This window comes from Nuphar pumila, chromosome 10, assembly GCF_984573655.1.
Source record: "Nuphar pumila chromosome 10, dmNupPumi1.hap1.1, whole genome shotgun sequence".
NCBI classification, from domain to species: Eukaryota; Viridiplantae; Streptophyta; class Magnoliopsida; order Nymphaeales; family Nymphaeaceae; genus Nuphar; species Nuphar pumila.
In genome coordinates this window covers 4,545,375-4,569,889 of record NC_143258.1, presented here as the reverse complement: position 1 = coordinate 4,569,889, position 24,515 = coordinate 4,545,375, and the positions used below count along the sequence as shown (strand labels likewise).

Below are 24,515 nucleotides of genomic sequence, written 5' to 3'. Positions count from 1 at the left end.
ATTACCCTATATATATATATATATATCAAATAAGCAAGAAAAAACCATGCTTCAAGTCTTTAACAGAATCATGATATATATTTGATCCTTTGAATGCATGATACTGTTAAAGACTTAAGGCATAATTTTTCTAGTTTGTTTGCTTATTATATTTATATATTCTGTTGATATGTACCATGTTGCTTTGAATGCATGTTTCTATAAAATCCTGATTTTTTGTTAATATATACAACAATTTTGGAAGCATGTGTACTTATTTAATATACATCTTATTAGTTATAATATATGTTTGAATCTTTTGGTGTCTTGTTGATTTTTTGTCAATATAACTTGGATGTAAACTTAATATAGTTAAGACTTTAATTGTGCTTAGATTATTTAGCTGTCTTTTATTTACATTGACAGTTGTGTGGTTTGTTTATTAAATTATTCTTAATTTTTTGAGTAGGTTATGTAATATAACAGTTTTACAGTGTTCGACGACATGTTATGTTTTGTTCATTGCTTATTGTTGATTAATTTTATGTTGCATACATGTTTGTTATTAATTTTAGCAGTTCATTTGCATACTTTGTTTTTTTAAATTGGGATACCGCCGTAGTCCCATACTAGTCTTTTTAGGTGCTCACCGTCGCACCGCCTACCATTTTTTACTATGTAGGTCATTACCTTTATCTTGTCTCCATTAAACAATATGATTCAATCCTTTCCTCTGTTTAAAACATCTAATTGAAACTTTCCATGCCCTCAAAATTCTAAAAGCCTCAGACCATCGCTTTCCCTTCTACTATATCATCATTTTTTTCATGCAAAAGGTATTAAAGGGCCCATTTTTCTTGCTTGGTTCATTTTTTTCTCAATCAAAACATTTTTGCCATTGTCTCACTCTTAATCTCTTTTTTCTTTGCAACTTAACATTTTTGTATGGTTTCCTATTTGTCTCATAATTTTAAAAAATTAACTTCTGAAATGATTCACTCGAGTTCAAAATTTGATAAATTAAATCACTGTCTCAATAAAGCTAAGAAAGAGCACTTGATTGGCTCCTTAACATTTTTGACTATGAAACAGCCGACTCCTACCAATATCTACCAGCATAAGAACAAGGATTTATAGAAGCACAAAAGAATTTTGATACCATCCCAGCATACAGCTACTTTCAGCCAAACAATGCTTTATAACAAACTTCCATATCCTGACCACAAACTGACAACCACATAGCAGCAGAAAAATTCTACAGCACTTGTGAATAAATTATTCATAAGGAATTGGCAACCTGAGAATTCTGTGATTTGATCTAATTAATTTGCCTACACAGTAATTTCCAGCAGGTTAGAATTTACAAAGCACCAATAGAGGAAATCAGATTTACAACTTCGTGCATCCTAGTTAACCAAATGGGCACTCCATTGGACTTTAGGTGTTCTTCTCAAACTCACACTTCTAGCTATCATCACTTATCCAACAGCGCAGAAAGTTAAGGAAATGATCCACCTGATGCAAATTCAATCATAGCAACTTTAGGTGCTACAAATAAATCACGCCCCTTCCAAGAAACCTGAAATGTAACACTTTATTTTCCCCGATTATAAGCCTTAATTTTACTTCAAATATAGTGATTTATATAAAAGTCAAACCTAGGTTCTTATCTGTCCAAGTGCTTTGAAAGATGGCCATAACAGGAAAATATAGTTAATAATTAAATTAAAAAGTCAAACCTAGGTCCTTATGAACCGAATGATTGTGAGGTAAATCATGATGGTAATTCTATTTGTGATAACTCTTTAAATAATGATGTTAATGATAATCTAGAGTCATCTCATAACGATGATAATGTGGTTGAGAATTCTTTGAATAATATACATGTCTATACCCGACATGAGCAAAAAGATCAACCATGTGCTTATGAAAAGTATTCCCAAGGTTTACCCATAGAAGAGTCAACCCTTACGAGATCCAAACGAGTCTCCATTCCACCAAATAGATTTGTGTCCCATGACTCCTTTTCTCCAAACTATGGAGCTTGTTTAATGGCACTCCATTATTATCATGAACCATCTCGTTATAATGAAGCCGAAAACTATGAATGTAGAATTAGAAGTTCTTCGTAAGGCAAGCACTTGGGAAGTACTTAGCCTATTATTACAAAAGAAACTCATAGGATGTAGATGGGTATTTAAGATCAAAATAAAAAACAATGGTACTCTTGAAAGATACAAAGCTAGATTAGTTGTTAAAGAGTACACTCAAGAATATAGAATTGATTATAAAGAAACCTTTGCACTAACTAGTGTTAGAACTCTAATAGTTGTTATCTCTATCCAAAAGTGGCTCATTTACCAGTTAGATGTCAAAAATGTTTTTTGTTAAAAGTGTTAAAAGTAATATTAATAAAGCTGGGGGGTGGTCATATGTAATTTAACATAATTACGTATGTCTTGTTGTAATCTCGTGCAACCTAATCACCTATTTAAATAGGTGATTAGGGTTAATGAAGTATCGAACTCTCTCTCTCTCTCTCTCTCTCTCTCTCTCTCTCTCTCTCTCTCTATATATATATATATATATATATATATATATATATATATATATATGTATAACAGATCGTAAAGGAGGTTAGTCACAACATGGTATCAGAGCGGGTCTCCCTTCTGGGATGACGTTGCTGCTGATGGTCACGGTGATACTGTTGTTGATCACAGTATCGTAAAGGAGGATCAGATGTAGTGGATCGTGAACTGCTCGTGGATCCTGAAGACGCTGCAGTTGCTGATCGTGGCGAAGTTGCTGAAACCGTGAACTGCTTGTGGCTTGAAGACGTTGTTGTTGTTGATCATAGATCGTGAAGAAGGATCGGATGTGTGGATCGTGAACGGCTCATAGATCTTGAAGATACTGCAGTTGCTGATTGTGGAGAAGTTGTTGCTGATTGAAGAACGTGTCTGATCATCGTGAAGCATAAGAAGATATCAGACCTGAAGACATCGACTGGATTGGATTGATATCGTTTTGGGGTAAATTTCTTTTTAATGGATGCAGTTGAATTATTGTCGTCGCTATTGAATGCTTGCGATCAGATCATTGTTGTGGAAGATTAAATGGTAGTTGTTCGAATCTTGAAGTCGATAGTCGTTGTTTAATATTTTGTGGTCGTAATAGTGATTTGATCACTATTCTGATCTGGAAACAAAGTATGCAGGAGATTCCTGTTGCACATAAATAGGTGGGTTGCTAAATTTGTTTTTGCTGTCCCTGGTGAAAGTTTTTTTATGGCTGAGTCACGTGCTTTGGATAATAACCAAAAAGGAGAGGCCATTGGTGAATATAAGGCCTTTGCAAATCCATTTTCATATGGATCTTCAGTTAAGCTAGATGATTCTAATTATGCAAGGTGGTCTCGCACCTTTATGATGTCGGTTTCGGGTCATCGGAAAAAGCATGTCTTGTTGGAATTGGAACCCACTGAAAGAACAGGAAAATATGTCACCTGGGACGAAGAAAATGACATCGTGATGTCATGGATAATGAACAGTGGATAACCTCATATAGCTGATGGACTGATTTATTACACCTCAACTAAACAAATGTGGGACAATCTCTATGATACATATTCTCATGAAACTAATGTAAGTCGTATTCTACAAGTTGAGTAGAAAATTTATCAGTTGCAGCAAGGATATCAGACTTTAGCCCAATACTATGTCTCTGTTAAATCTGCTTTTGAGAGGCTAAATGCTCACAGACCCTTATGTTGTACCAAACAGAAGACCCATCAGGAGCAGACTATAGTTGCCTGATTTCTTACAGGGTTGTCATCGAAATTCTCAGTTGCCAAAGTCCAAATGCTAACTAGTTCCGATGTTCCTACTCTTGTTGAAGCCTATAATCGTCTGAGTAGGCTTGCCATTAATCTTCCTCAAACTCAATCTGAATCACAAGCATCATCCCTATCAATCACCTCAAATCGTGGAAGAGGTATTTTCTTGAACTTTCGAGGAAGAGGTCGCGGTCGCAGTACTGGAGGAAGAGGAAGGCTTCAATGTACATATTGTGGTAAACTTGGACATCCTAAAGATAGGTGTTGGGATAAGACTGGTCGACCTCCTATCCCATCACCTAAACCGAATGTGTCCAAGGCTCAGGTTGTTAAACTCAAAGCAGAGAACACCACTACCTCTTCCAGTGATTCGGTTATTCTCAGTCATGCAGAGTATGATGAATTGGTGTCTCACCGGCTTCCTAGTTCGAGTGCTCCTATGCATGTTGCTGATGTGGCATGCTCTACTGGTGACAGCCTGAGTTATCAAGGTAGTAGATGGATTATTGATTCGGGTGCCTCTAGACACTTGTGTGGGACTTCCCATAATTTTTCTAAGCTACATCCTATTGTTGAACCTCGCAATGTTATACTTGTTGATGGGAGATCTTCCCCTATTGTAGGCCAGGGAAACATTCCTATATCCTCCTCACTTCAATTGACTAATGTTCGTTCATGCTCCTTCATTTCCTCATAACTTACTATCTGTTAGTCGTATCGCCAAGGAAAATAATTGTAGGGTGATATTTGATCATGTGTGTTGTATTTTTCAAGATTTATTGACGAGGAAGAGGATCGGTTGGATCCATGAATTTTGTGTCTGAGCCATCTTTCAGTACCTATCAGTGGCATCTCCGTCTTGGTCATGTTCCTTTGACAAAGCTTCATAGACTAATTCCTTAGATTTCTTCGTCTGATTCATTCCAGTGTGACGCCTGTCAGTTGGGCAAACATCACAGAAGCTCCTTTCCTTCTTGTCAGAGTCCATCGAGTTAAGCAATGTTTGAGATTTTGCATGCTGATGTATGGGGACCTAGTAGAGTACCTAGTCGATCTCAGTTTCGTTATTACTTAGTTATTGTTGATGATTTTTCCAGATTGTCATGGGTGTTCTTAATAAAAGAAAGGTCGGAGGTTGCCTCCATTCTTATGTCATTAGTCATTGAAATAAAGACTCAGTTTTATTCTCTTATCAAGATTGTCCGCACTGATAATGCTCTCGAGTTCAAGTCCAATGAATTGTTACAATTTTATCGAAATCACGGTATTCGTCCTCAAACTACTTGCGCCCATACATCTCAGCAAAATGGTGTTGCTGAGAGAAAATATAGGCATCTTCTAGATGTAGCTCGTACTCTTATGTTCCAATCAAATATGTCACCCTCATACTGGGGGGATGCTATTCTCACTGCTTGTTATCTCATTAATTGTATGTCATCTTCATCTTTGGAAGAACAAATCCTTGTTCAAATACTCTATCCTAATGCTCCATTGTTCCCAATTTCTCCCAAAGTATTTGGATATGTTTCCTTTGTTCATAAACTTGGACCTAACCGTGATAAATTATTTGCCCAAGCCATCAAGTGTGTCTTCCTTGGATATCCAAAAAATTAAAAAGGATACCGGTGTTATGATCCCATCTCTCGTCGAGAGTATGTTAGTGCGGATGTATCTTTCTTTGAATTTGTTCCTTATTTTTCTACCACTGCATCCAGGTTGCATGTTGAACAGGGTGATTCCCTACCTCTTCTCATTCCTCCTTTTCCCTTGGAGTCATTTTCTAAGACTATGTCTCATTCTCAGTATCCCACACTTACTCGGTATCATGATCCTCCTCTGGTGTACACTCGTAGATCACCACCTGAATCAGCACCTACACCACCGTCTTCTTCAGAAGTAAGTTCTCCTGAAAATATTGAGATGTCTAATGTTGATGATGATAGACCTATCGCTCTCAGGAAAGGTAAAAGACAATGCACACTACATCCTATCTCCAAGTTTGTTACTGAGGCACGGCTTGGGGTCCACTTGAAGAATTTTATCTCTGCTTTATCTGTCACTTTTGTCCCACTTAATCATCATCAAGGGTTATTAGATCCTAAGTGGAAGCAAGCAATGCAGGTTGAGATGGATGCCTTGCTCTCATGCGTCACATGGGATTAGGTTGTTCCTCCCACGGAATCAGATATCGTTGGATGTAAGTGGGTCTACACTATTAAGTATAATTCGGATGGCTCAATCGAAAGGTACAAGGCCCGGTTGGTCGCTAAAGGATATACTCAAACATATGGAGTTGACTTCTTTGAGACCTTTTCTCCAGTGGCCCGCCTTGGGACTATTCGGTTGGTCATATCTGTAGTTGTTCATTATAAATGGAGTTTATGTCAGTTAGATGTGAAGAACGCCTTCTTATATGGAGATTTGTTTGAGACTGTGTATATGCAGCAACCTCCTGGGTTTGAGGTCGAGGGGGAGTGTAGCAAGGTGTGCAAACTAAAGAAGGTTATATATGGTCTTAAACAAAGTCCTTGTGCATGGTTTCAGAAGTTATTTGAAATTATGTTTGCATTTGGCTTCAACAGGTCATCTTCAGATCACTCGTTTATCAAGAAAACCTTTGTTGGTATTGTGGTTATGGTTGTATATGTAGATGATATTATTCTTACAGGGAGTAGTGCAAAGGACATCTCAGACACAAAGATGCATCTTCAGAAGCACTTTATCACAAAAGATCCCCGGTCTCTTAGATATTTCTTGGGCATAGAGGTGGCCAGAATCCGTGAGGGGTTAGTTTTATCACAGTGAAAGTATGTTCTTGACCTACTGCAAGAAATTTTAGATCCTTGGTTGGTAAACTTTTATATGTCACTGTAACACGACCAGATATCTCCCTAGTTGTGAGCAAGATAAGCCAATTCATGGACAAACCTACTTGAGTGCATTGGCAGGCAGCTATGATGATTCTCAGGTATTTGAAATCCTCTCCTAGAAAGGGATTGCTATACAAACAAAGCCCCAACCTGGATATAATTGCATACTTAGATGCAGTCCATGCAGGGGCCATCGATGATAGAAAGTCCACCACAGAGTTTTGCGTGTTTGTCGAAGGAAACTTAATTACTTGGAGAAGTAAAAAACAAATTGTGGTAGCTCGTTCCAGTGTTGAATCAGAATATAGAGCTATGGCTCAAACAGTTGCTGAAATGATGTGGGTTAGGTCCATTCTAAAAGATCTACATGTGTGATAATCGAGTAGCTACTTATATAGCTAACAATCCAGTTTTTCATGAGAGAACGAAACACATTGAAGTTGATTGTCACTATATACGTGACTTAGTGCAGGCGAGGCATATTTCTACTAGTCATGTGACCTCTGAAGACCAAGTTGCAGACGTCTTCACCGAGCCCCTCGCAAGTGCAAGGTTCTCAAGATATTGCAGCAAGCTGAGCATGATAGATATATATGCTCCAGCTTGAGGGGGAGTGTTAAAAGTGTTAAAAGTAATATTAATAAAGTTGGGGGTATTAATACGTAATTTAACATAATTATGTATGTCTTGTTGTAATCTCGTGCAACCTAATCACCTATTTAAATAGGTGATTAGGGTTAATGAAGTATCGAACTCTCTCTCTCTCTCTCTCTCTCTATATATATATATATATATATATATATATAACAGATCGTAAAGGAGGTTAGTCGCAACACTTTTCTTTATGGAAGACATAATGAAAAAGTATTCATGGATCCATTGTCAAGGTTTGATATTGATAAAGGTAAAACTATTAAACTAAGAAAGCCTTTCTACGATCTTAAGCAAGCCCTTAGGCTTGGTATGATATATTCAATGTTATTATGATCAATTTGGGTTATTGTTCCTGACACTGCTCTTTTTGTCAAGAATTGATGCAGGGCAGGTTTTACCAGAGCAGGTTGAACCGTGTGACCGTGGCACGGCCAGGGAACCCGACCCATCACAAGGGATAGACAATCGGATCCAGCAGCAGGATCTGATCACAGGTGAGGGGACCCGATGCAGGGATGTAATACGCACCTATTCCAGAAGAGGGAAGACCCAGTTCCAAATTAAAACTGTGTCGGGTCCGGATCCGGACCCGAGACCCAGATCCGGTGATCAGCTTTAAAAACCCTATCTAGGGTTGCGTGAGGGACCTTTTTCTGAAGAATAACCGCAGTTTCTTTTCAGAGCATTCCTTTTCTTTTTCCAGTCATTTTCTTTGTTTCCCTGTTATTGTCAGTATTTGTCTTTACCTTTCATTTTATTAAGTACTTTGTTCATTGTTATTGAGATTGAAATAAAAGGAATTCAGCCTCACCGTCGTCGTTGGGCATTGTTACTCCAGTCTGTTCAGCGCACAATTGTGTGGGTATTACCTTTCACAGCCACCATCTGCAAACGTGAGGGCTGAAGACTGTATCACATGGTTGTGCCTTCCCTACCTTCGGCAAAACGCGTGAAGGCTGCATCAAAGTGGTATCAGAGTTACGGCGTCCTCCTTCGAGAACAGCATGGCTCAAGAGGCGAGGGACGATCCGGCACGCGGCAAGGAATGGGAGGAGATCGGTACCGAAGATCCCATGATGCGTATGATGGAAATGATGACGAAAATGCAAGAAAACATGTTGTGCATGAATAAAGAAGTAGCCGGAATCTCAAATAGGTTGGATGGGATGGACAGTCGACTCGTTGTCGTCGAATCGTCAGCGGGGTCGCTCCCGACGCCAACCCAACAAGTGGGTACCACTGTGGGCAACAGTGTAGTCGGCATCGTCACGGCTGCTGCGATTGGCCCAACCCGAGGGGACCATCATCCTGTCGTGTTGTCGGAGGACGTTGAAGAAGATCTGCGTAGGGCTACCAATCGGGAGATGCCCCAGCAAGGTACGCTGTTGCTGAACCCTGGCGCGACCGCAGCACAGTCGAACCCGGGTTCTATTGGAACTTTCCCCGTCATTGGCCTGACTACGCAGCCCACTCAACAGGAGTTGCAGGCCCGTCACGGCCTGCGTGGCCCGAACATGATGTCGGATCAACCAGCAGGCCTGCCAGCGGCAGCCCGTGCCGGGATGGGTCTGTCGACCCTCCCAGCACCTGCGCGTTGGGGCACGGTCACAGTCCATTCTCGGGCCAAGGGGATTGATCCCCTGTGGAACAATCCGAACCCCTTAGGGTCTGGTCAAGAACCTTTATTAAATGGGTCTGGACCCGGTTACCGAGGACCACCCTTTGGGTTTTCAGGAACGAGTCTAGGTCCAACAGCCCCATACCCAGCCTACCCGGTTGGGTTCGGTTCGCAGTTCACTACGAATCTGGCCCAACTCGTTATCTTTGAACCCCAAAATGGATCTTATCACGACCCAAACTTGTATCGGACCCGGACGGAGCTCCAGCTTGATTTTGAGCCAGGTCAAAACCAGACCCATCATCATATGGATCGTGGATCGAGTTTAAACCAAGCATTTTACCCCTACAACTGGATCCACGATCCAACCTATCCAAATCTGGGTCCGACGAATAGTCTAGGATTAGGCCCAATCCATATCCAGTGGGGCGAATCATCTCAGTCCTATCCCAACCCAACCCGATACTCGAACTCCAACCAACCCATTAACCCCTTATCGATCCAAAACCCGATATCTCACCCGATCTGACAACACTGTCATAACCCAAACCCGTATTACCCTGTTCCTACCCATTTAGAACCCGAGACCCACCAGACCCACCCACCTTACCTTGGACCTCTTGTCATCCCGGTGCCCCAACGTCGGCCTCAGATGGCTCCCGTCCACGGGCAAGCCAGACCGAGGCAGAATCAACAGGGAGTGGCGCGACCTGAGCGCCAACCACCCATCAGTGGAGTTCGTCAGCACCAGCATCCAGGCGAGCAGTACCGCACGGAGGGCGATGAAGCAGTATGGGACAACGACGCTTTCTGGAACGATTATCCTGCAGGAATGGTGGAGCCTCGACAGCAGAGAGCACCAGAGCACCCCTCCACTTACAAGGTGAAGTTGGATCTTCCGGAGTTTGCGGGGCGATTCGACGCGGAGTAGTTCTTCGACTGGTCTTATGTCGTGCAGTTCTTCGATTACCACATTGTCGCTGAACACCGTCGTGTCTCTCTAGCGTCTACTTGGTTGAGAGGCCTAGCACAGACATGGTGGGTAGAGCTGCAGCGGTCAAGAGAGTGGCAGGGACTAGAGCGCGTACAGTCGTGGGAAGAGATGCAGAGATTAATGCAGTCAAAATTCGTGCCTTCAGATCACGCCGAGAGGGCCTACAAAGAGTACCTGACCCTGCGTCAAGGCACCCAAACTGTGGCGGAATATACTGTTGAGTTCCATCGTCTTTCCCTACGTGTGCAGGTTGCGGAAACTGCCAGCCAACAGGTCACGAGGTACATTTTTGGTGTTCGTCCTGCTATTTCTGATGATTTTAGTTATATCACAGTTGAGACATTGGATCAGGCAAGCGGTTATGTCTTGAATGTCGAGGAAAAGCTGAAAAGGAGGCAGGAATATAAGACCTCCCGTAGTGAACCATCCAGTCGACCTAAGTCGAGTTTCCCAACCAGGAGAGCAAGCTCCCCTAGTGACTCAAAGCCTAGAGCAGACTTTATCAAACCTGACCAGTCATGACCAGCCTTCCATACCCAGTCCAAAGCCAAACCTAGTGAGTCGACCATTCGTTGTTTTAGGTGTCAGGAGTTAGGACATGTCGCGTCTAAGTGTCCCACTGTGAGCAAGAACACCCATCTTGTTGAAGGTATTGTGGAGTCAGCATCTGAGACTGAGAGTGAGTCATTGGTTGAGGACGAGGATGAGAGGGAAGTCATAGAGTTCGACGGTAACGTCGAAAATTTGTTGTCCATCCATCACGTGTTGACCGCACCCCGAGAATCGGCCCCATCGAAATGGTTGAGGAATAACATTTTTAGGACCCGGTGCAACTGTGAGGGTCACGCGTGTGATGTTATCATTGATACTGGGGCATGCGAGAACATGGTGTCCGAGAGCGTAGTGTCTACCTTGAAATTCAACACCGAGAAACTGTCCCAACCCTATAAGATGGCTTGGTTCAAGAAGGGGAACGAGGTTTCCATCACCCAACGGTGTTTAGTCCGATTTTTCATGGGAGAACACTACCACGATGAGGTGTGGTGTGATGTAGCCCCCTATGCACGTGTGCCACATCCTTTTGGGACGTCCCTGGCAGTTTGATCGCAAGACAACTCACGATGGCCGCAAGAACACATACTCTTTTATCTTTAATGGCCATAAGATAGTCCTTCTCCCTATCAAGGAGACCGGTTTTCCCACTGTGGATAAGCCTGAGCGAGTCCTTAGGCTCGCGGGCCTCTCTTACCGATCTTTCTTGAACCATTGTCAGGAAGATGGCTATTGTTATGCCCTCGTGGCTAAGCCGTCGATGAGTACGTCTTTGTCCGTTCCCGCGGACGTTGCCCCTCTTATTGAGGAGTTTCGCGACATTATGCCAGATGACCTGCCTAATGGGTTGCCTTCGATGAGGGTGGTCCAACACGCCATTGATCTTGTGCCAGGATCAAGTCTTCTTAACCTCCCTGCATATCGCATGAACCCCTCGGAGCATGCCGAGTTGCTGAGGCAGGTTCAGGAGTTACTGCAAAAGGGTTTTATTCATGAGAGTGTGAGCCCTTGTGCAGTACCCACCCTACTCACCCCTAAGAAAGATGGGTCCATGCGCATGTGCGTTGACAGTCGTGCGATCAATCGCATCACGGTCAAATATTGTTTTCACATCCCTCGTTTAGACAATATGTTTGATATGTTGTCCGGTGCCTCCATTTTCTCCAAAATAGATTTAAAAAGTGGGTATCACCAGATTCGTATCTCGGAGGGGGATGAGTGAAAGACGGCATTCAAGACACGTGATGGGTTGTATGAGTGGTTAGTCATGCCCTTTGGGTTATCTAATGCCCCAAGTACTTTCATGAATATGATCACCCAAGTGTTGCATCCGTGTATAGGAAAGTTTGTTGTTGTCTATTTTGATGATATTTTGATTTATAGTTCGCCTTTGTCAGATCATTTGAGCCACCTGCATCAGGTCTTAGAAATTTTGAGGAGAGAAAATTTGTATGTCAATGCAAAAAAGTGTGAGTTCATGACGCCAAGTGTCGTGTTCCTAAGTTTTATAGTGTCTTCTAATGGAGTTAAAGCAAATCCTGCGAAAGTCCGTGTGATCGTAGATTGGCTTACCCCAAAGACTATCGAAGAGGTCCGTAGTTTCCACGGGTTAGCCACTTTCTACCGTCGTTTTGTGCGAAATTTCAGTACCCTCATGGCCCCTATTACAGAATGCCCAAAAGGTAATAGTTTCCATTAGACATCTGCCGCAGGAAAAGCCTTTACGATCATCAAAGAGAGAATGACTAGTGCCCCTATCTTGGCTCTCCCTGATTTCAATGCAGTCTTTGAGGTCGAGTGTGATGCCTCTAAAGTGGGAATTGGCGCTGTCTTGAGTCAGAACCGCCGACCTTTGGCCTTCTTTAGCGAGAAGCTGACCCAAGCCAGGTGCCAGTATTCCACTTATGATGTTGAGTTTTATGTCGTCGTACAAGCCCTTCGTTATTGGAGGCATTATCTCATTTATAAGGAGTTTGTCTTGTACACGGATCATGAGGCATTGAAATACCTGAATAGTCAGAAGAAGCTTAGTGCTCGTCATGTCAAGTGGGTCAGCTTCTTGCAAGAGTAGACCTTCACGATTCGTCATCAGTCGAGTACTCTGAACAAGGTGGCTGACGCTCTTAGTAGAAAAAACAGTCTTCTGATGACTATGTCAGTGGGTTAGCTTCTTGCAAGAGTACACCTTCATGATTCGTCATCAGTCGGGTACTCTGAACAAGGTGGCTGACGCTCTTAGTAGAAAAAACAGTCTTCTGATGACTATGTCAGTGCAGGTCATTGGGTTCGAGGAGTGCAAGGAGTTATACCCGACGGATCCTAATTTCCAGCAAGTTTGGAAAGGGTGCCTCTCCTCAGATCGCACCATAGACCACAGTTTAAGTATTCATAATGGTTACCTCTTTCGTGGGAACAAGTTATGTGTGCCCGATTTCTCTCTTAGACTTCAGTTGATTTATGAATTACATGAGGGTTAGTTTGGCATTTTGGACATGATAAGACGTTCGCTCTGTTAGATGAACGATACTTTTGGCCCAAAATGCGCAAAGATGTTGTCAAGTTTGTTCAAGGTTGTCATGTGTGTCAAGTGTCTAAGGGACATCGTCAGAATAGTGGGTTGTATACCCCGTTACCCATCCCTGAGCGACCATGGGAACACGTGTCCATGGATTTTATCGTGGGTCTTCCCAGAACCCCACGTCGTTTTGATTCAATTTTGGTCGTTGTTGATCGATTCTCCAAAATGGCTATTTTTGTTCAGTGTAAGCGAACCACCGACGCTTCATTAGTAGCTTCCTATTACTTCAAGGACATTGCCCGCTTCCATGGTTTACCCCACACGATTACCTCCGATCGTGACACGCATTTTATGAGCCATTTTTGGAAATCCTTGTAGGCCTTATTGAAGACCAAGCTTCAGTTCAGTAGTGCGTACCACCCACAAACCGATGGCCAAACCGAAGTTGTGAACCGCACCTTAGGAAACTTGTTACGGAGTTTAGTAGGGGAAAATGTCAAAACATGGGACTTAGTCTTGCCTCAAGTCGAGTTTGCATATAACAAATCCACGGGCAAATCTCCTTTTCAAGTTGTTTATGGTCGGTCGCCCACTCATGTCGTAGATCTAGCTCCAGTGTTCAATCTCCCCGACCCAGCCTCCGACGCCTTTGATGTCGTTGAATACATGTGTGATATACATAGGCAAGTTTGAGCCAAATTCATTGAGAGTTACGAAGCGTACAAAGCTTTCGTTGACCAACGTCGTCGCGACATCCAGTTTCAAGTCGATCAGTTAGTTTGGGTTTACCTACGTCCAGAGCGTTTCCCAGTCAGTACATATAGTAAACTGAGCCATAAGAAATATGGCCCCTTCAAGGTCCTCCAGCGATTGGGTCTGAATGCCTACCTCCTTGAACTGCCCGAAGCTTGGAACATTTCTCTGATTTTTAATGTGTCTGATCTATATGCTTACTGTGGGGACAACAAGTCGTCAGAACCGACTTCTTACCAACCAGGGGAGAATGATGCAGAGCAGGCTGTACCAGAGCAGGTTGAACCACGTGACCCTGGCACGGCCAGGGAACCCGACCTATCACAAGGGATAGACGATCGGATCCAGCAGCAGGATCCGATCACAGGTGAGGGGACCCAATGCAGGGATGTAATACGCACCTATTCCAGGAGAGGGAAGACCCGGTTCCAAATTGAAACGGTCTCGGGTCCGGATCCGAACCCGAGACCCAGATCCGGTGATCATCTTTAAAAACCCTATCTAGGGTTGCGTGAGGGACCTTTTTTTCTGAAGAATAACCGCAGTTTCTTTTTAGAGCAATCCTTTTCTTTTTCCAGTCATTTTCTTTGTTTCCCTGTTACTTTCAGTATTTGTATTTACCTTTCATTTTATTAAGTACTTTGTTCATTGTTATTGAGATTGAAATAAAAGGAATCCAGCCTCGCCGTCGTGGTTGGGCATTGTTACTCCAGCCTGTTCAGTGCACAATCGTGTGGGTATTACCTTTCACAGCCACCATATGCAAACGTGAGGGTTGAAGACTGCATCACGTGGTTGTGTCTTCCCTACCTTCGGCAAAACGTGTGAAGGTTGCATCAAGAATACACGTACTAACATTGTTATACTTCTGGTGTATGTAAATGTTATGATAATCACGAGAAATGATAAAAAGAGAGTTTACAAAATCAAAACTATTTAAAAAAAATTATATGTCTGGTCTAGGTTTTTTGAGATATTTTCTAAGTATTGAAGTGACCTACTCAAACAGATGGTATATTTTATCACAAATGAAGTTTATTGCTGATATTTATCCTAAGTCAAGTATTTCAGATGACAAGGTAGAGATTCCTGAAGTTGTCAATGCAAAACTAAAGCTACAAGATGAAACATTGCTTGAAGATCCTACACCTGGATCTCTTGCCTACTTGTTTATCATCGGACCAAATATAGCTCATGTTCTTCATGCAACAAGTTAAAGCAATCACACTTTCTATGATTGAACAAAGCACAATGAGATGGACTGCCATTATGTATGGGATAAATACCGGAGAGGGACTATCAAGTTGTCCTATGTTACTTAGTTTGAGTATCAACTTGCAGATTTCTTCACTAAATCTCTTCCTACACCTCGATTCATTTTTCTCCTTAACAAACTTTCGTTGATCACACCGTAAGTTTGAGGGAGGGTGTTAAAATATAGTTTTATATATATATAAATGTATACATTAATGTAATAGGAAATGCCCATAAGGGGCATTTTAGTCTTTTTCTTGTTGTAATAGGATCAATCTAGTAGGGGTTTTGTATTTTTTGTTTTTTTTTTTTGTTTTTTATTTTTTGTATATTTTTAAATTCATATGATTGTTGTCGTTGGAAGCAGGCTGCTCCCAACGGTCATATTTATGATTATTGGGGGCGAGTCCAACGACTAGTTGGACTGCCCCCTTTCTCTCTCTTTTGTGTTTATATATAAGGGACTTCTCCTTTGTAATGTTCATATTTTTCTAAAGCATTGTTAAGTAAATAAACATATATTTTTTACATTGTTCTCTTGATTGGCCCTTTGTAGCCTTTCTATGCACTTTTGTGTTTTTGTAATGGTTTTGCCTTTTGCATTGTCCCTTGGTGGACTTGTATTTGTGCTTAAGCACATTGTATTTTGCATTTTCGCTTGTTTCATTATAAGCATACCTCTCTCCACTGACCGATATAGGACTAAAGGTTTGCATGAAAATTTTCCATTTCTTTGACATAAGAGGGAAAGAATATTATTAGTAAGGCAATTATGAGAGAGAGAGAGCATTAAATGATGTGTTGGTCCATTTATGAGAGAGAGAGCATTAAATGGTGTATATACATAAAAGGAAACTTGTTCATACATCATCCATGCATAATTACTTTTTGGGATGAATAGTCCCCACATCGAAGAATCAAAGAAAGTAAATGACTCTCCATGGTTTATAAAAGGAAGAGCCTCTCACTTTTCAATGTATGAAATTTTATTTGTTTGTTTACTTTTTTTAAAAAGTCAGGCACAAGGACTCGAGTCGAGCCGGCACCTATGCACGAGCCCAACCTGATATGATATCAGGTCAGGCCCGGCTCAACATTTTTCAAGCTGGGTCCTCAAAATGAGGCCTGAGACCCAACCCAAGTCGGTCTGAGTACCTGAGAGCCCGTCGCGCACCCATCGCATTTGCCACCCCTGCCCAAAAGCATTGCCGGATGCATCACAAGCACCCTTAGTCATGCTGGCCAAGTTTAGAAAACTTGACATTGACAGGAGCTCTGGATTATATACCATCCGCGTAATGACTCTTGGCATTATATTCAATTTTTAATACATGTGATATTGGAAAACGATCCAGGAATTCTCTTTACAATACTAACTGTACAACAATCAAGGAGTGCATCTGTCATGCATAGGTTCAAGATATGTGGCTTCTCAAAGTTGCATGAGTGATAAACTAACAAATAAAATCATGAAAACAGACAGCAGAAGAGTAACAAATAATATACAGCTGTATGGCAAGAAAAATAAGAAGATATTTGTTCTACCAGAAAATTTTAGCTTTTTATGTTGAATCAATCAGTTCATATTGGTATAAGTTTATATCATAGACTTGGACATTTAACATTCTAAAAACTTTGTAACTCTCCTTTCAAATTGTTTCCTCGAATGCTAGCTAGTCATTTCCAGCCTCACTTTATATGCAACTAAAATTTACTCGATTCCTGCTGATGTTTCCAACAACATTTTTGTCTTTCTGCTCCCTCACTGAGCTCACTCACAATACCGACTTATCCAAGTAGTCAAGTTCCCCATATGAAAGATATGAAAAATCAGCAATTCATACTAAAACCAAGCCAAGACAGCAGAAAGGTAAGCTATTGCAATTAAATACAGCATATCTGCGGTGCTAATAGTTTCAATCTTAACAGTGAACTAGTCAAAGTGCTACCTCAACTGACTTTAGAAAGTTGTGGATATTAAGCTCGAGGCTACATTTTGGATGTAGATGCTGAAATCCAGAAAAAACATGAAGAGAAGAAATGGAGAAGATAAGATTATCGGGTGAGAGAGAGAGTCATCAACTATACAATTTGATTCTTCATTTTATTGAGGCATGTATTTACATAATCTTCCAGCAGGACAAAATTGCCCTTGTAATATAGTTTAATGGTACAGCAACAAAAATACCCTGCCAGAGTAGGCAATTCCAAACTAACCTACCATTCTCCTATTAACAGAGAATTGATAGAATGCCACTTTCTAAATCTCTCAATCAGAATTACAAGTTTTACAGAGGACAAGTACATCCCCAGGAAAAGGAAGAGATGGATGACAAAAACGAAAATCTGTGTACACATGGTAACAAATAATGCAGACATGCAGTATTTGTCCAATACAAGTCCACGAAAACAGATCCAACTAGATGAGATACAATACAACGGAAACAAAAAAGGCAGATACTTAATTGCAGGAAATTGCATCTCACCATAATAGCAGCTTGGCGCTCTCGTGCTTTTGTCTTTCTCTTCTCCGCATCAGAAGCCAAGGCATGATGATCTCCATCAAATTTTTGCAACTTTTCTGACAAATTTAGTATCATATCAGGGACTAGCCTTTCCAGTTCAGCCCGGCATCCAGCATCAAGTTCAGCAAACTTCATCAATAAGCTCTCAATCAATGTAGCAATATTACCAAAACCTGACTCAAATATCCCAAGCTCATAAACTTCATAATCTTTCTTACACTTCCTCATTAACTGCACCAAAAGTGAAAGCAAACTCTGATGTTCTGATGCCACATATGGATCGATCCGATCTACAGCAACAACTTCTGTCGCATAAGCTAGAAGAGGCAGTACCACTCCCTCATTGATTGACAGACAAGAGTCACTTGTATGTGTTATATGGTTGTGTTTACTGCCATTTTTTTTAGTTTGAACCACACAGATATCTAAACCCAAAGAGAGCAGGTGCAGTGCTCTAAGAAGAACCCCATCAGGAGCTCGTGAAGATGATGATTGTTCTGCAGCAACAGCATAATAAACTACAGCACGTACAATCTCAAGCACTATCCGAGAAACAGCAATTCTAAAAATTCCATCTAGTGGATGAAAAATCTTTGTCCAGCGAGGTAGTTGAGCAGTCATAGCAGATACATTGCAAAATCGCAAGTATCCTTCTTCAGCTAATTGCAGATCTCTTGAATTCCAACGAGGATGGTACAAATCCAATTCTTTCCAACATGTTTTCCGTAATGAATATCTTCCCTGAAATGTGGAAAAATGTATAGCTATAGTACGCCCAACTCATATGGAATTATGTGAGAGAGAGAGAAGTGGATGTTGTGAAACGAACCTGCTTCATGCCGGATGGGTGGGAATAAACTGCAATCATGTCAATGGTGTTCTGAAGTTGATCACTCTTAGAAAGACCTCGAGGAAGTGATTTAACAAGCTGACTGTGAGTTGCATCTCCAATAGCTAGCCTGTAAATCAATTCTCTCTTCAACTTATCTGCAGTACTTAGTCCACAAAGCTGGCGTTCTTTCACAATTTGTATTATAAGAGTAAGCATGTCCTGCATCAATGCCGATTCATATCTGCAAAAAAGAATGTATCACTATAAAAATTTTGAAATCAGATAACAATAGTCTGAGAGCTACTGATTCAGCGGACATCTTAATAGAACATAGAACTGATGACAGAAGTGGTATAAGACTGCAAAGCGCAGATATTGAAATGGAAGTCGTTCAAAAGCACCAACTGACAGATTCAAATTTTAAGACTATTCCAGAAGCAAGAAGGGAAGGGACAATGCACAGGAATCACTTGGGAAGCGAAATAGGGTTTGTGAAGTAATTGGGGAGTGTGGAATCAAAAAGAAAACTTTATGATAACAGAAGCACTAATCCATAAGTCACATTAAGAAATCCCTTGACCACTAAAAAAACCTTGAAAATATATGTGCAACATTTTAAAAAAAAACTACATATCCAACATTTGAGACAAGGAAGACGGCTATAAAACTCATCAAAAAATAATTTAAAAAATGAATATCCTGTTTCTGAATCACACTACTGTCACATTGATCGAAAGATTAAAGATGCTACATCCGCCCTCTAACCTATGTCACAGGGGTGCAGAGATATGACCCCTTTTATGAAGTTTCTACTATAACTAGTACATAAAGGGCGGCTCCAAACGGAGTATCCATGTGGCATAGCCTCCAACTCCTCAGTATGTATGGTGTGTGGTTTCTAGTTAAGAAAGAAAGAGATTCCAAATTTTAAGAAGCTTTTTTTATGAAAATTACCAATGAGAATGACATGGCAATGTTTTGACTTTTTCCATACAGTAGAAGGCAACTTATTCCATTTCAGGCAAACAGAAGTGAATCATATCACCGATATCACTATGTTAAGCATACAAGCATATACTTTAAAATAAGCATATCACCTATGTTGAGGAGATTAAGGAGAGATGGAAAGATTATTTTGATAAGCTATTTAATGGAAGTCATGCTCAGGATCTTGGAGACTTGTCCATTCCTTTTCATGAGATGAATCGTGACTTCATGCACAAGATTCAAAAGAGAGAAATTGCAGAGGCTTTGAAGAAAATGAAATCAAGAAGGGCAGTTGGCCCAGATGGTATACCTATCGAGGCTTGGAAATGCTTGGGAGAGAAAGGTTTAGAATGGTTGACAAATCATTTTAACAAGATTTGGCGGACAAATAAGATGCCTAATGAGTGGAGGAAGAGTACTTTGGTGCCTCTATATAAGAATAAGGGTGATATACAAGATTGCACAAACTATCATGGTATAAAACTCATGAGTCATACTATGAAACTTTGGGAGAGGGTGATTGAGTCTAGGTTGAGGAAGGTTGTCATGATATCGGAGAATCAGTTTGGTTTTATGCCTGGAAGATCAACTATGGAAGCTATACATCTTCTTAGACAACTTATTGAGAGAAATAGAGAGAGGAACAAAGATTTGCATATGGTTTTTATTGATTTGGAGAAGGCATACGATAGAGTACCTAGGGACGTTCTCTGGTGGACAATGACGAAGAAAGGTGTTTTTCTAAAGTACATTAGTATAAGGATATGTATGAAGGAGTAGTAACCAATGTCCGCACTTGTTGAGGGGTGACAACCAATTTTCCTATAACGGTTGGGTTACATCAAGGATATGCTTTAAGCCCTTTCCTATTTGTTATAGTGATGGATGAGCTTACGAGATCAATTCAAGAAAATGTGTCGTGGTGTATGTTGTTTGTTGATGATATTGTTTTGATTGATGAGTCTAAAGTTGGGGTTAATGCTAAGTTAGAATTATGGAGACAAACATTGGAAGCAAGAGGTTTTAAGTTGAGTAAGAGTAAGACAAAATATATGGAATGTCGGTTTAGTAAGCAACGAAGTAGTGATGGGAGTGTAGTGAAGCTTGGTGAGCAAGAAATACTGGTGGATGATTGTTTCAAATATTTGGGATCTATCATTCAAAAGTATGGAGAAATTGATGGAGATGTAAATCATAGGATAAAGGTTGGGTGGATGAAATGGAAAAGTGCAACTGGAGTGTTGTGCGATCGTAGAATGTCATTGCGGTTGAAGAGAAAGTTTTATAGGACGACTATTAGGCCCGCTTTACTATATGGTACGGAATGCTGGGCTGCCAAGAGACATCATATTCAAAAAATGAGTGTAGTTGAGATGCGTATGCTTAGATGATGTGTGGAAATACAATAAAAGATAAGATTCAGAATGAGGAGATACGTAAGAAAGTAGGCGTTGCACCCATTGAAAATAAGATGAGAGAGAATCGTTTACGGTGGTTTGGACATATTCGGCGAAGGCCTAATGATGCTCCAGTTAGAAGGATGGAGAAATGGGAAAATGTATTAGTTAAAAGAGGTTGGGATAGGCCTAGGAAGACATGGATCGAGATGATAGGAAAGGATATGAATGTTTTGAACCTCACCGAGGGCATGGCATTGGATAGAAATGATTGGAGGAGAAGGATTCATGTGGAAGACCCAGAATGATTTTCTTTTTTGGTTCATATCGCCGACCCCAATTGTTTTGGGATGAAGGCGTAGTTGTTGTTGTTGTATTGAATCAAGAATCACCGTCATCAGAGTTATTCTTGATTTTTGGAGATTTTTCAAAGATTTTCCGAAAATAGACTTCTATGGTAGCCAGATTTGAGAAATCTGATCATTCTTGTTCTATCGGTGGCTTTTGGGTTGTTTTGAGTCAGAAGCCTGATGGTATTATTTTATGTGAGAGATTTTCTGTTTGGCCAAGTTTTGAGGAGTTTTAGTACATATCAAAAGGTAGTAACAGTGTTTTTGATGTTTGAATATAGTTTGGGACATGAGAATCCTTTGATGATACCGTGTTTTGTGTTGAGGTTTGTTCTCTCTTAGTCGACTCTTGTTGGCTGTTGATGTTTCTTGGTATCGACAGAACATGTGTATGTTGGTGTGTATAGCTGTATTTGCATCTTGTTTGGTGTATTCTCGGTGGTTTTTGCTGCAGTTTACTTGTGCAAGTTCTTTCGATTGTAGTTTTGGGGTTTGGTGTGAAATAGAGAAAAAACAAACTATTCGGATTATCCATGTCAATTTGGATGGCACGAACTTGAAAAAGTCTATTTGTCTATGATTCTTTACTTGTATTTGTTATTTTGTATTTTGGATCTGGATAATATATCAGACCCGACCCATATTGTAAACAAAACATATATATGCATGTTTTAGGTCACAAATTCATTATTGGAAATCGTGACAGCCGCAGCTCCTTCTTTCTCTTTCATCTCTCTTTCACGTGTGACAAATCCTAGTGAAATCTAACATGGTATCAGAGCAGAGATCCATCTAGGGCTTCGAAGCTGCTTCCCGAAGGTCTAACCTGAGAGATCGACCTGCGTCCAATCAAGAGGTTTTCTTCTTCCACACCTTTCTTTCAGCTTCTTCTTCTTTCTTTCATTTACTCCTCTACTATTCTTCGTGCCTGAATATTCAAATTTGACGTGAATCTGCGTTAGAGCTGAAAGACTTCGGTTCTTCTTTCTATTCTTGTCTCACGGTTTGTATTGAATACTCAGATCTGATGGTGTGCATGCGTCAGATCAAAAATATTTAATCCTTGCGTCAGATCCCAAATTTTCTTGATCGTGCATATTCTTCGTCTCGCACTTCCTCATTCTGTCATATCTGAAATACTCAAATCGGATCGTGAATATTCTTGGTCTTGCAATTCTTATTTCTGCCAAACCTTGTCTAAAACAATCGGATCTGATCATCCATCAGTATCAGATCTGGAATACCATATTTCTTGATTGCTGAATCACGCAAATCGTTGTGTCTACAAATCGCTCCTACAAATCGTTGTGCCTACAAATCGTTGTGCATGAAATACACCTGTTGTCAAATTCCATATTCACGAAACCCTTTGTTCTTAAACCAACATAGTTCTCATCTGCGATTTATTAAAGTCTGTTCAGCATGAGCTATTCTGCTCCCTTTCCTGCATTTATCACAGCAAAAAAAAAGAGGCAAGGAGGGACGACCAGCAAGTTTCTCAAGCAGTGGACTGTGCATCTCGTGAACACCTTGTTAACTTTAAGCAATGGACTCCTCCCATTCTTCCCAATCTGGTCTCTCTTTGAGTTTTCTCAATCAGCTTGTTTCTGAAAAATTGACCACCTCAAACTTCTTGATTTGGAAAAGACATCATTCCTTTTATAAGGAGTCAAGATCTCTTAGGTCATCTGGATGGAACCGCTTCAGCTCCACTGGAATTTGTTGCGCGATAAGAGAAGGATGATAAAGGGGCAATCTCAATTGTGTATGTCAAAAATGCAGAATATCTCAACTGGGAAAAGAAAGATCAGTTTGTGGTCGCGTACATTACCTCCACACTCTCTCAAGAGATACTTATTGCAATTCCTGACAATTGCACAGCCATGCAACTTTGGGAGAGACTAGTTCAGACATATTCACAAGTTTATCAAACATATAACATGATTGTTACCTCATTACTGCGTTTGCCTGCTCTTCCGACCTTTGATGAGCTTCGGGCTAAATTAATCCAGTACGAAATGACTTTGAAAGGTTTTTCTGAGGATAATCACACTCATACGAATACCCAAGAGGTCTTTGCCACAGGAATGACTTAGGGTCGAGGACGAGGAGGACAAGGGCAAAATAGACACGGGGGATGTGGATTACTTCCCACTCCCACCGTTACTCAGGGATCAAAACCCATTCCCACATGCTTCTTTTGCAACAAAAGGGGGCATATCAAGGCGAATTGTTGGCATAATCCTGAAAATAAAGGAAAGACTCATTAGGCAACATCCAAAAGGAAGTCCAGCAGCACCAAAGACGGTGGAGAGATTAAAGAATTGTTAATATCTGCCTTGTCGGGATTGAATCTAAAGCAGAATGAACAAGGAACTTGGTTTGTTGACTCTGGGGCAGCAACTCACGTGGCCGGTGATGCAGGTAAACTTTTCAAACCTATTTCTTATTTTGAAAAAAATAAGATTGTCACTGGAGATGGATCTTATCACCCTGTTACTCACATTGGAAAGTCTATCAACCCCATGCCACATTCTACTCTTGAACTCTCCAATGTCCTTCCTATGCTCCCAATATCAAGAAAAATATTGTCTCTGTTTTTAAACTTGTTGATGATAATCATGCTTCGGTCAAATTTACTCCCTTCTTTTTGCAAGTCAAGGACCTTCGCACGAGGGAAACATTCGTTGGAGGAAAGAGACAAGGCAATATGTATGTCTTTCAAGAAGATCCATGTCATTTGGCCTGTCCTGCTCATGCGGATTTGAAGTCTCCATTAGAGTTATGTCTTTCTGAAAATGTTCTTAGTATTTCTGAATGTAATAAGACTTCTCTATGGCACAGTCGTTTAGGGCATTGTGAGAGTCATTTTATTGAAAAACTTGTTTCTAATATTCTCATTCCAAAAGAAAGTCTTAATGTGGAAGAGCGAAGTCAAAAGTATTCCAGTTGTCTTTTATGCAAGAGTCATGTATTACATTTTCGTTCCATTAATAAGAGAGGTTCAAAGCCTTTTGAGATAATACGTTCTGATGTATGGGGGCCTACTCCAGTCATCTCTGGATCTGGAAGCAAGTACTATATAATTTTTGTTGACAGTTACTCTCGATACACCTGGATATACTTCATGAAAAATAAGTATGAAGCTTTCCTTTTGTTTCAGAACTTCCTGTCCTTAGTAAAAAATCAATTCTCCGAGTCCATTCAATTTTTCCAATGTGATGGAGGAGGGGAGTTCACATCCAGTGACTTCATTTCCTTTCTTCAAAATAATGGGATTAGAAGAAGAGTGTCTTGCCCACACACGCCACAATAAAATGGGATTATTGAGTGCAAACATAGGCATATTGTTGAAAGTGCGATGAGTATGTTTCATGACAGTCATCTTCCCATT

At 40.7% G+C, this 24,515-nt stretch overlaps 1 protein-coding gene across 2 annotated transcripts in view; it reads right to left on the bottom strand.

Moving 5' to 3' along the window:
• The window catches only part of LOC149823309 (E3 ubiquitin-protein ligase PRT6-like), a 133,201-nt gene that overhangs the window by 80,352 nt on the left and 28,334 nt on the right, over nt 1–24,515 (bottom strand). For both annotated transcript variants that reach the window (XM_090018775.1, XM_090018774.1), the window contains exons 5-6: nt 18,385–18,628; nt 17,517–18,296 (exon numbers count right to left, since the gene is read on the bottom strand). In XM_090018775.1, coding sequence (XP_089874901.1) covers nt 17,517–18,296; nt 18,385–18,628 — 1,024 coding nt within the window. The remainder of the gene's footprint in view (nt 1–17,516; nt 18,297–18,384; nt 18,629–24,515) is intronic.